This window comes from Planococcus citri, chromosome 1 (assembly GCF_950023065.1).
Source record: "Planococcus citri chromosome 1, ihPlaCitr1.1, whole genome shotgun sequence".
NCBI lineage: Eukaryota > Metazoa > Arthropoda > Insecta > Hemiptera > Pseudococcidae > Planococcus > Planococcus citri.
In genome coordinates this window covers 61076739-61088768 of record NC_088677.1, presented here as the reverse complement: position 1 = coordinate 61088768, position 12030 = coordinate 61076739, and the positions used below count along the sequence as shown (strand labels likewise).

At 33.3% G+C, this 12030-nt stretch overlaps 1 protein-coding gene across 1 annotated transcript; it reads left to right on the top strand.

Moving 5' to 3' along the window:
- Window positions 1–2385: 2385 nt before the first annotated feature.
- LOC135833177 (dihydropyrimidine dehydrogenase [NADP(+)]-like) lies at window positions 2386–11762 on the top strand. Its single transcript, XM_065346844.1, has 18 exons — window positions 2386–2565; window positions 2804–2914; window positions 3034–3204; window positions 3697–3858; window positions 4385–4569; window positions 6644–6770; window positions 6863–7013; window positions 7113–7288; window positions 7367–7577; window positions 7655–7839; window positions 7920–8135; window positions 8219–8536; window positions 8636–8756; window positions 8848–9110; window positions 9187–9366; window positions 10886–11104; window positions 11198–11355; window positions 11483–11762. Exons 1-18 carry the CDS (start codon window positions 2524–2526, stop codon window positions 11571–11573), a joined length of 3087 nt encoding a protein of 1028 aa, XP_065202916.1. The 5' UTR covers window positions 2386–2523; the 3' UTR covers window positions 11574–11762.
- Window positions 11763–12030: the final 268 nt, after the last annotated feature.

Below are 12030 nucleotides of genomic sequence, written 5' to 3'. Positions count from 1 at the left end.
TGTTTTTGATCATTTGGAATACTTGAGAGTTATATTTTTTTCAAAACGCAATTAGAAATACTTGAGTAATGTAAACAGTCAGTTTAAAAAGATAAAAACTAAATTAAATGAACAAACATATCGAAATTGGAAAATTGAGCAATTAAGTTTACTTGTATATTTTTAAGTCATGTTAGTATTGAGATGTGCAATTCTGAGATGCCTAAATACGAGGTTTTTCAAATGCAGAGTTCATTTTTTGGTTTCCTGAATTTTAATATTAGAATGATGTTTTTTTTGAAAGAAGTTACTTCGAAAAAGAAAAGAGAACAGGCTCGAGCGAAATCTTCTGAAAATTTGCATTTCGAGGGGCATAAAAACGAAATTTTTTCATGCGATGATAAAGTGTAATCACATAAATATGTAGTTACTATAAAATAAATGTTGTAATTGCTACATTCTTCGTTTTTTTTTGGTACCTACTCGTTTAATTTATAATTATTGTTTCTTATCGAGTGCATGATACTTGGCGTTATAAAGCATGCCAACGAGTTTCAAGTATTTCGAACTTAAATTGCCTAGAGTATGATTTTTCGATTTTTAATCGTGCGTTGCAAGGTGATCAGAGAGGTTCCGGACTGATGGCACGTGATGTGCAATTTTATCTTTTCGATGATGATACGTAAACGTTTTTTCAGACGAGATACATTTTTTATTTTTAATGAGAGCTTATTTGGGTGTATGTGTACTTTGATACTACACGAACTGGGCTAAGCTGAATTAGGATGAGGAAAGAGGGCATTTTTTTAGTTGTTTCAAAATAAATTACAATATCAAAATATTAAAAGAAAACTTCAAGCTTTTATTTTTGAAACGGTAATTGTAGAAAATTACGCTGATCTGCGTCACGCTGAGTTTTAAAAACTTGAAAAAGAATTGTTGACTTTTTCATATCATGTCACAAGACTTTTCAGGAAGTGATCTTCCAATTCGTAATAGTATTTTAATACAATTTCAAAAAATTGAAAAAAAATCAATAAATTTCCCATGCTTTTGTCTGATTTTTAAGAACTTGGGTAAAATTGTGACGAATTATTGACATTATGTCAGACTGCGTAAAAACTTTGAAAAAATCAATTATTGAAATTGAAGCAAGTCTGACTTTCAAGAAATGGAGGGGGAGGGGGAATTGATGGATCACTGTAATTAGGTCAAACTTTCGAAAATGATTTGATGATACGAGTATTTTGTCAGGCTTTTATTTGGAATTCCTTATTCCTATTATTGAGTAGGTAATTAACTCGATTGAAGAATATCCTTGTTTTTTTAACACAGCCATTTAAAAAAAAAGAAAAGAAATTGACCACAAATCGGAACAAACATCTTCGAATCGTACAAATTAAAATAAATCGATAGAGGACCCTCAAAAAACACCACCGGACAAAATTTCAGGCGCAGAAATTCATTTTTCAATTTTTGGCAATTCAAATTTGGACCAAAAAAAAGGAAAAAAAATCAAATTTTTACCAAATTGACGCAGAATGCTGAAATTTGATTTGTGCGCTATTTTCAATTTTCCGAATTGATTAGAGATGGTTTCGAACCGTTCTGGAGCCTCCAGCGTTTTTTTTCAAATTTTCCAGCCAGTTTTTGAAAAAATTGAGTGAAAATGTAATTCATTAGTTCATCACTTATAAACTCGGATTTCCCATTTTTATGACCAATTCCATTAGTTTAGGCTCAGATTTTCAAAATCCGTTTGCGCCGGTTCAAATCGAAAAATTTTTTCAGCGTCAAGGCATTTCTGAAAATAAAAGAGGAAAAATTACTCGTTTCCCAACGTGTAAAGAAAATAAACTGAAATTTCGGTTTGTACCCTATTTTTAGCCTCCTGAGTTCATTGGTAATGATTTCAAAATGTTCCATGGGCGGACAATGATTTTTATAGGCTAGAGAAGAAGACGAACGACCTTGTGAGTCTGGTCAGACGAATCAATACAGCCAATGATCTTAAGAGGTCAGGATTTTTTTTTCTATGGAGGAGAAGGAGGGCTGCTCTAATGCCCGGACTGGGTTTATCTAGGAAAAAGGTTCTAAAACGTAATTGACCTGCCTTCTCAATTTTTCATCTATTTCGAAGAAAATCATTAGAAATCGTCTCAAAGTTCAACTATGTATTTGAAGTATCGACGATGCGATCCCACGAGGTAGGTAGTAAAAAAAATGTGATAACTCAAACTGTTTTTTTTTTCTTCAAAATATGGGAGATTAGATGTTAGAACATTGTAAAATTCATCTAATCACTCAATTACTTTACGTACCACTGTTGTATTAATGAGAATAACGATAACGTATAATGATAAAAACTATACATGTTGCTTGGTGGGTTCTGTTACGACTTACCAAGATATTCATATGTAGTGTTTAGTGTTTTCATTACCGCTTCAGACGTTTGTATTTACCAATAATTTCCAAGTTCGAGCAGTCGAGTGCGAAATTTCATTCGTCGAGTGAAGTTTTTATGTTGTGTTAACGGTTACCAAAATGTGCACCACGTTGTTGAGTAAAGACTTGCCTGATATTGAGGTAAAAATACCCTCACCTATTTTAGAAATTAGCCTACACCTAAAATTACTCATTTACCTACTCATATTTATTTTATTAATGCCATATTTAATTCACACTGCACTTGTTTTAAATATACGCTTGATTTTAAATTTAAATAAATCGACCTTTGACTTGTTTATATTCGAAATCCAACTTCCTCGTATCGCGTCAAAATTAAACATTAAACGAAAAGCTAAACTGATGATAATTTTTGTAGGCAATTTTGTCTCTGAATCCGAGAATAAAACCAGTCGCAAATATTCAGCCGACCATTTTGACCAAAAACGAGAAAATCAAATGGAAACGAAATACTGGTAAATCGTGCAATGTAAGTTCACAGTTTACAATAAGTATATGATCATGATGTGCCTGAGTTTTGCGCTACTCTTGCTCACTATATGATGAGTACTATAACTCAATTTATTGTGCCTAATTATCCGATTTTAGAAAAGTCATTCGCTGTATAAGAATTTTGACGATGTGAAGCACACCACATTAAGCGAACGTGGAGCATTGAAGGAAGCCTCGAGATGTCTAAAGTGTGCAGATGCCCCTTGTCAGAAATCCTGTCCTACTCAAATCGATATCAAGAGTTTCATCACGAGCATATCTAATAAAGTACGAGTGTCTCATTTCTCTGATTAATAATTGCGTACTTACTAGGAAAAATAGATAGACAGATGGACCTTATATCTATTTCCACGTGTTTAATTTTGATTCATCCAATTCTTCGTAGATGAAACAAACTCAAAGGAGCTATTTGGGGGGACCAAAAATCACGAAATTCAATTCTAAAATGACGAACGAGTGTTTTCAATTCGAATCTGCCAAGTTGAAAATAACTGTTTACTTTTTGAAAAAAATACCTCCCAATTTTGAAAAAAAAACACGTGCTAAAAAACGAAAAAAATTAGGTTGGTAGGTAGGTACATTTGTTTTTTGGATACAGTCTTTGAGTGGTCGGGAAACATCAACCTATCAACTTACTTACCTACTCTCTAAATTTGAAACAGTCAAATTTAGAGAGTACCTCTATCTATTTTACCATTTCATCATAAGCAATCGTCCACTTTAATTCAAAAAATCATTAATCGCTTTCAAAATGTTTAGAATTATTACGGTGCTGCCAAGGCCATATTCTCGGATAATCCATTAGGTTTAACCTGCGGTATGGTGTGTCCAACGAGTGATCTCTGTGTTGGTGGTTGTAATCTGGCTGCTACCGAAGAAGGTCCCATAAACATTGGTGGTTTGCAACAATTCGCAACGGAAGTACGTGCTTTGTAGAATGTACATATAAATTAAACGTATCCGTTTCTATGATACGTGAATTCAATAGGTAGGTACTTGTTGATCAATTGGGGGGGGGGGGGCAAAATCTAACGTGTAAGCTTACGAAGTTTGCAATGAACTAGTTTTCTTCTGATAAGATAAAATAGCACTTTTTACCACTCATGGTGCATAGAAATGTTCACATACAAGTTCATAGTTGATAAAAATATCATCCACATGTACCTATTAGATTACGAGTACGTACAATCGATTATTACCTACTAAAATTAATCGATACCTCTGTTTGAAAAACGTGTAGACGGAATTCGAATTATGTAATTATGTAAATTAGACAGAAGGCCGTAATAGCTTCTATTAGCCGGATTGTTTATTTTATTTATAAACAGAGATGTGAGCTTGAGAAGGAATGTACCTAGAGACTACCTACCACCATATTTCTAGCGGAAATAAAAATATCCACGTGGTAAATCTTCCGGAAGTTTTTATATTTATTTAACAATTTTAGATTTTCAAAAAAATGAACATTCCTCAAATACGCGAACCAGGATTACCATTGCCTCAACATCATGATACGAAAATCGCTTTGATCGGTGCTGGGCCAGCTTCGTTATCATGCAGTACTTTTTTAGCCAGACTGGGATACACGAATTTGACAATTTTTGAAAAACAGTCTTACTTAGGAGGATTGAGGTACGTTTTGAGTATATTGCATAACTTCACGTTAACTCTGTTAAGAGATCATGAAGCTGAAAATACTGGAAGGTGTTTTACGATAGCCAGATCGATTTTCGAAGTGTGTATGAATAAATCGAAAGAGCATTTTAAAAATATACTCATAGGCAAAATTTCGAGCACTGAATTACATTTTCTTAGTTTTTTTCAGAATCTACAATATCTCAATTTTCTGCAATATTTCAAATTTGGCAAGTTTCCTAAAAAAAAGGTCATAATTTGGCTAAATTATGGTAGAATATTTACTGAAATTGAATTTATGCCCTGTTTTTGACCTCTTTAATCAATTGAGTTATAGTTTCAAGGCAATCTAGAACCAATGCACTTTTGGAAAATTTTTGGATGTTCAAGTTTTTAAAAAATGCTGAGCTTAATCAAAAGGGCTCAAATTAAATTCAACTACATACTACCAATTCGGATTAATTATTCTCCTGTTACTCGTATTTTCGATGGATTATGTCCCAATTTTTTCAAAATCTTTTCTGTCGGTTGAAAATCAATTTTTTTTTTTTTTTGAAAAGTGGGAAATTTAAACATTTTTTAGAGGCCTCAAAAAATGGACCGAAACCACTACTAAGCAGTTTAATGGGGAGGGGGATTTAGGTAATTTAATCCCTACTTTTGAATCTCTCATCAATCGGTTGCAATTTCGAGCTGATCTGATCACCAAAAAAAGAAATCAATTTCTCAAATAAAATTCATCTCATAAATTTGGATTATTCATTCTTCAGATTCATTCGGTAAAATAAAAGCAAAATTTTTCAAAATCGATTCCAGCCTGATAAAACTTAAATTTTTAAGGATTTTAGACAAATACTTGATAGAAAATCTGAAAGCTACTGGAAGCTTCAACACGAAGAAGTCACTACACTAATCGATTTGTGTTGGAGTGGGTGGTGGATGGGGGAGGGGGTGAAAATAACGTGTAATTTGCTTTTTACCTGAATTTAATTGAAATGCAATGTTTTTAAATTGGAGATGTGCCAATTTTTTTTTATTTTGGAAATTCGTTAGAAATTTAGAAATAAAATTTTGGGCCCTTTAATCGTCGTTCAATTTTTAAAAATTTTACCAGATTTTGTACGATGAATCGATCTAAATCGATAAATCTGACTCAAGAATATTGAAATTAATCAAACAATTCGACTGACAAAACATAACAACTCAAAATAAAAGCAATATTTATTTTACAAGGTCGTTGACCTAAAGATCAACAAACCTAACGAAAACAAAGAACTGAGCAAGAGCTCGATGACTTTATAACTCGACGATTAAATCAATATTAACGCGAACGAACTTAGTAACTAACAAAAACAACGAATATACGACGATAATTTAACAGCCAACAGTTTACGCGATTTTACGAAAAGTACAAAATTCCATTTAAAACGTAACCAGCGATATTTAGAATTCGCGAAACGAATTTAATTTTTATTTAAAAATAAAAACTAAAATTACCGAACACTTTTCGATACGTTACGGTTACAAGACCAATTTTGCCAACAGATTTGAAAAAAAAAATCGAAAATTTTACTTTTCTGAAATATTTTAATTTTATTATGTAAGTTGGTGTTGTATTTTTGGACATTCCATTGATTTTTCTTCATGCTGTCTCCAAATTCTGCAGGATATTATGAATCCTTTCTCGTTCGTAAGTTGATTTGCGAGGAAAAAATGACTGAATTGCATTTGATCTGGTCTGATAAGATCAAAACTACGATATAGGAAAATTTCCTTATTTTGATCTTTCATTTCCATATTTAGCCTTTTTAAGATAAGTTAGATGTTAGATAAGATAAGTTCTGCTCAGATACGACCTATCTCTTGATTAAACCTGATCTAAGATCAGATCAATCAGGTCCAAACAGTGTACTCGTAATCATTGGCCGTATCTGAGCAGAACAGATCTGAACGTTTATCACACGAGTTTAAAACTGTTCTGAAGAACTTTCGATATGAAGAAATTAAGTTCTACTTCAGTAAGCTCTAATTTGATGATTTTCAATTGAATCGTGTGACTTCTTTGATGCAGTTCTTCAGAAATACCTCAGTATCGTTTACCAATCGATGCAGTCAATTTCGAAATCCAATTGGTGAAAGATCTAGGAGTAAAATTCATCACAGGAACACCTCTGTCAAAGGATCACTTGACCATTAATGTAATACATCATAGAGTAGTACCTATTTCCAATTTTTAAAATTCAGAACAGGCCACTCATTGAGTAATACATGCCATATTTTTTCTGTCTAGAAATTGAAAAATGAAGGATATAAAGTGATATTTATCGGAATAGGTCACCCCGAAGCTAATTTAATCCCTATATTCAGAGGTCTAACTCAAGAAATGGGTTTCTATACGTCGAAATCGTTCCTACCTCGAGTATCAGCTGGAAGCAAGACAGGTATCATTCTATTCTTAATTCGCCAATAAATCTTTCAAAAATTAGATGACACAATAAAAAAGTTTAGTACTTGGAAATAATTATTGAATTTTTTTGAAGGCATTTGCAGCAATTGCAATTGTTCTAGTTTACCTCAGCTACATGGAAATGTGGTTGTTTTGGGAGCTGGAGATACAGCTTTTGATTGTGCCACTTCAGCATTGCGATGCGGAGCGAAAAAAGTATTCGCTGTTTTTCGAAGAGGATTTACCAATATTCGAGCTGTACCGGAAGAGGTAAGAATATTATTCCATTTAATTTTTTTTTTCTTTCCATGAAACCATAGATTTTCATTTTATTAATACATATTACAGATGCAATTGGCAGTAGAAGAAAAATGCGAATTTATCCCATTCCAGTCACCTAAGAGTGTGCAAACAAATGGAGGAAAAATTACAGGCATAACATTCTGGAGAAACGAAGAACAAGATGATGGATCATGGAAAGAAGATCCCGAACAAGTTCTCAAGATGAAAGCAAACTTCATTATTTCTGCATTTGGTTCCGGTCTTTATGATAAAGAAGGTGGGTTTGGGTACAAATCTGTTCATGATTTTTGATTAATTTCATTCGGGCTTAGATTTCAAATTTTGTGTTCTTAGTAATCGAGGTTCTCGATCCGATCAAATTCAACGATTCTGGATACCCAATCGTTGACTTGAAAACAATGCAGACAACTGATCCTGATGTCTTCTGCGGTGGCGACTTTGCCGGAATTGCTGAAACTACTGTAGAATCAGTAAATGATGGAAAAACTGCAGCTTGGTCGATTCATCAGAGAATTCAAGTAGGTGCCTAACGATTCAAAATTATCTAACTAAGTATACATACCAATTCTAAAAAGACTTCGATTTTTTTTTTTTACAGAATTTACACAATCTAAATGTAGATTCAATACCGAAACTACCAAAATTCTACACTCCTATTGACGAGGTTGATATCAGCGTTGAAATGTGCGGATTGAAATTCGAAAATCCGTTTGGTTTAGCTTCAGCACCTCCTACTACTTCTAGTGCCATGATTAGAAGAGCCTTCGAAGCAGGTTGGGGATTTGTTGTAACAAAAACTTTCTCATTATACAAAGTAAGTGTAATCCAATAATCTCGATTTTTCTCCATTGTACGTAATTCAAAGCTCAGAGTAATCCTCTACGTTATACTATTTAGGATATCGTCACAAACGTATCTCCAAGAATTATACGAGGTACAACATCACGTCACTTATACGGACCCGAGCAAGGATCATTCCTAAATATAGAACTGATATCTGAAAAGACTGATTTATACTGGATCCAAAGTATACGCGAGTTGAAGACCGATTTCCCCGATAAGGTTCTCATCGCCAGCATCATGTGTTCGTATAATCGAGAAGACTGGACAAAGCTTAGCCAGATGGCTGAATCTGCAGGAGCTGATGCTTTAGAATTGAATTTATCTTGCCCTCATGGCATGGGAGAATCTGGAATGGGTCTTGCTTGCGGACAGGTAAACTTTGATTTGTTTGATATTGCTTAATCGATGTCATTGATTTCATAGGCATGCTCTATAGGTAGATATTTTTATAAAATACTCGTATGTTGACAGGATCCAGAACTTGTTCGTGATATTTCATCTTGGGTACGAGCAGCGGTGAAAATTCCAGTATTTATTAAACTTACTCCTAATATCACCGATGTTGTGTCAATAGCCAGGGCAGCCTATGAAGGTACTTCACAAATAATTATACCAAAAAGTATACAAGTGACTTGATTTTTCAATTACCAACCTACATTTGAAAATTTTATGATTATTATCAGGCAAAGCTGACGGTGTAGCTGCCATAAACACAATCTCCGGATTAATGGGCCTGAACTCGAAAGGAGAACCATGGCCTGCCGTTGGTACTGATAAGTTAACAACATATGGCGGTGTATCAGGCAACGCAACTCGACCAGTAGGTCTTCGAGCAGTATCTGCGGTTGCAAAAGCGTTGCCAGGATTTGCCATCATGGGTATTGGAGGCATTGACTCGGCTGACGTAGGGCTGCAATTTTTACAATGCGGTGCTTCCGTTCTACAAGTAAGTTGCATGAATTTTATCATCTGCTGGATGTGAAATGAAAATTTGTGTCTTCTTACATCTTTCAAATGTGCAGGTTTGCAGCGCAGTGCAAAATCAAGATTTCACCGTCGTCGATGATTATATTACCGGATTAAAAACACTTCTGTATTTGAAAAATATTAAACGTCTACGAGATTGGAATGGTCAGTCGCCTCCGACACCGGTACATCAAATGGGGAAACCTGCATATTCGATTAGAAATGATCAAAATAAGGTACTAAGATCGTGATGATCTAAGAATTTTCGATCTATAATTTATTCCTAAGTCATTGAAAATAATTGAAAAACAAAGTCTAGATGTTTTATCTGGAATTAAAAATAAAGGCACAATTTTATGAGCTTTGAATAATTTCAACATTATGTTTGGTATTGGTAGACCTAATTAATCGATTTTGCTTCCTGAATCCTGGGCCATAAGTACCTATCATGCCAAAAATGAGATCGGTTTTGGAATTTTCAAAAATATTGGCCAAAAAAGCTAAATTTTCAGATCAGTTATTCAAGAATATGCGAAAAAATACATTTTTAGGATACTTTATTGCAATTATGAACTTTTTCAGAAAATTTTGAAGGTCAATGGGGGTCTTTGAAGTGGTCAAATCAGAAAAATAAGTTGATATTCGTGCTCAGCACTCCTAATAACCTAATAAACCATATGTCACACGATTTTTTCAATTTTCAGGAAATTTTGAAGGTCAATGGGGGTCGTTGAAGGGGTCAAAATACAAAAATAAGCTGATATTCGTACTCAGCACTCCCGAAAACCAAACAAACCATATGTCACACGATTTTTTCATTTTTAGAAAATTTTGAAGGTCAATGGGGGTCGTTGAAGAAGCCAAATCAGAAAAATAAGTTGATATTCGTACTCAGCGCTCCAAATAACCTAATAAACCGTACGTTACACGATGTTTTCAATTTTCAGAAAATGTTGAAGGTCGATGGGGGGGGGGGGTCATTGAAGAGGTCAAATCAAAAAAATAAGTCGACATTTGTATTCAGCGTTTTAAAAAATGTACGAAACCTTGTGTCACATGATATTTGACATTTTCTTGAATTTTGACTGATATCTTGAAATTCCTTCAACCCTCCTCCCCCCCACAATTTTTTGTAACCCCAATTGTATGCTTTCTGGATTTTTTTCTAATTTTAATCGTAGTTACAAAATGTGACAAGATTTTTAAAATTGAGCTTTCAAACAAAAACTCAGTTTTGAACTTTTGAAACTTTTGGCAAGAATGTTTTAAGGCAGTTTCAATCATTTTTAAAGTGTCAGCATTCCTGATCAATTGGACTCTGAAGTTGGTCATTGTGACAAGAAATCACAATTGCTAAAAATTTGAAAAAAAAAAAAAAACAGCTCTATCTGCTCCAAAGAAGGTTAAGGAGCCACTGATACATAGCTATTTTTCATTTTTCTTAATCAGAAATTTATAATTTTTTTTGAAGCGAAATCGGAGCGCCTAAACTGAAAAAGTGAAACTGGGGCTAATTCAACATTATGAATGGTCCTTCCAAAATCATTATTTTCTTTTTTAAAAAAATAAGAAGAAGAATCATTTTATGAGTTATGCTATGAAATGTTGAAAAAAGACACTGTGAAGCTTTCGAAATTGCTCCTGTAATTCTAAGGATTGGCAACCCTTCATACATCGTTTCAGTTTAGGTTTCATAATTTCAGCGTGAATTATCTCTATTCTTCAAAAACCATGATACAGGAGAATTTGTTACAGACTTTGCCAAATTTTGGAGAATTTCTGCAAGTCAAGAAAGAAATCATAGCTACAAGTAAAAAAAGCAAAGATTTGTTGAATAACATAGAACAAATTCAACGAGACGATGAACCAGTCCAAGCCGTCAAAGTCAAAGATGTGATCGGAGAAGGACTCAAACATATTGGCACTTATAAAAACTTAGATAATAAAAAACAAGTCGTAGCATTGATAAATGATGTAAGTAAACTAACTCAAAATATTTTACCTTACCTATTTTATTTTGAAATAAATAGGTAAATGCAAATATATAAATTTTTCGTCTGATTTTAGGACATGTGCATAAACTGTGGGAAGTGTTATTTGACCTGCAATGATTCTGGTTATCAGGCGATAACTTTCGATCACGAAACACATATTCCTTATGTAACCGATGCCTGTACTGGATGCACTCTTTGTTTGTCAGTGTGTCCAATAATTGATTGTATAAGGTAATTATTTACGATAGTTATTCAACGAGTGGAGGTGTTTTAGCTCAATTGTTTTAAAATCTAATTTTAATCTTTTAAAAAAATCGTAAATTTTCCACAAAAAAAAGTAATCATCTTTTTTTCCCAGTATGGTCGAGAAAACTACACCGCATGTGATTAAAAGAGGCGTTGAATATGATCAAGAATGCTCCTCAGCGAACATCTCTATTGTACAGTGAGCAGTAAACTTTGAAGATAACATCAATATTAGATATTGGATTGTGGCTCATCATGGTGCATCAAAAACCTAATTCTGTTTTATTTTATTATAATTTTTTTTTTTTTTAAAGAAAAAAATATTGTATCTATAGTACGCAAATAATCGTTCATTTCGTTATTCCTAAAATAAACGAATGTTTAATGTGTAATACGTATATCGATTCTTTCGAGTTGATCCGAAAAAAGAGCCCAAAAAACAATAGGATGACATATCATAGAAAATCCAAAACATTCCATTGTTTTCTGACTTGGAATTCAAATTTTCAAAAAAATAAGGAATATGATTTCTCTGAAAAGTCTAAACTGTACAAAATTTAAAAATAATATAATTTTTGAGAATTTTTTCAAAAATAAAAACCCAACTTGAGAACTAAAATCTCATTTGAACCAACCCTTGCCCCCTTCAAATTTGAAAAA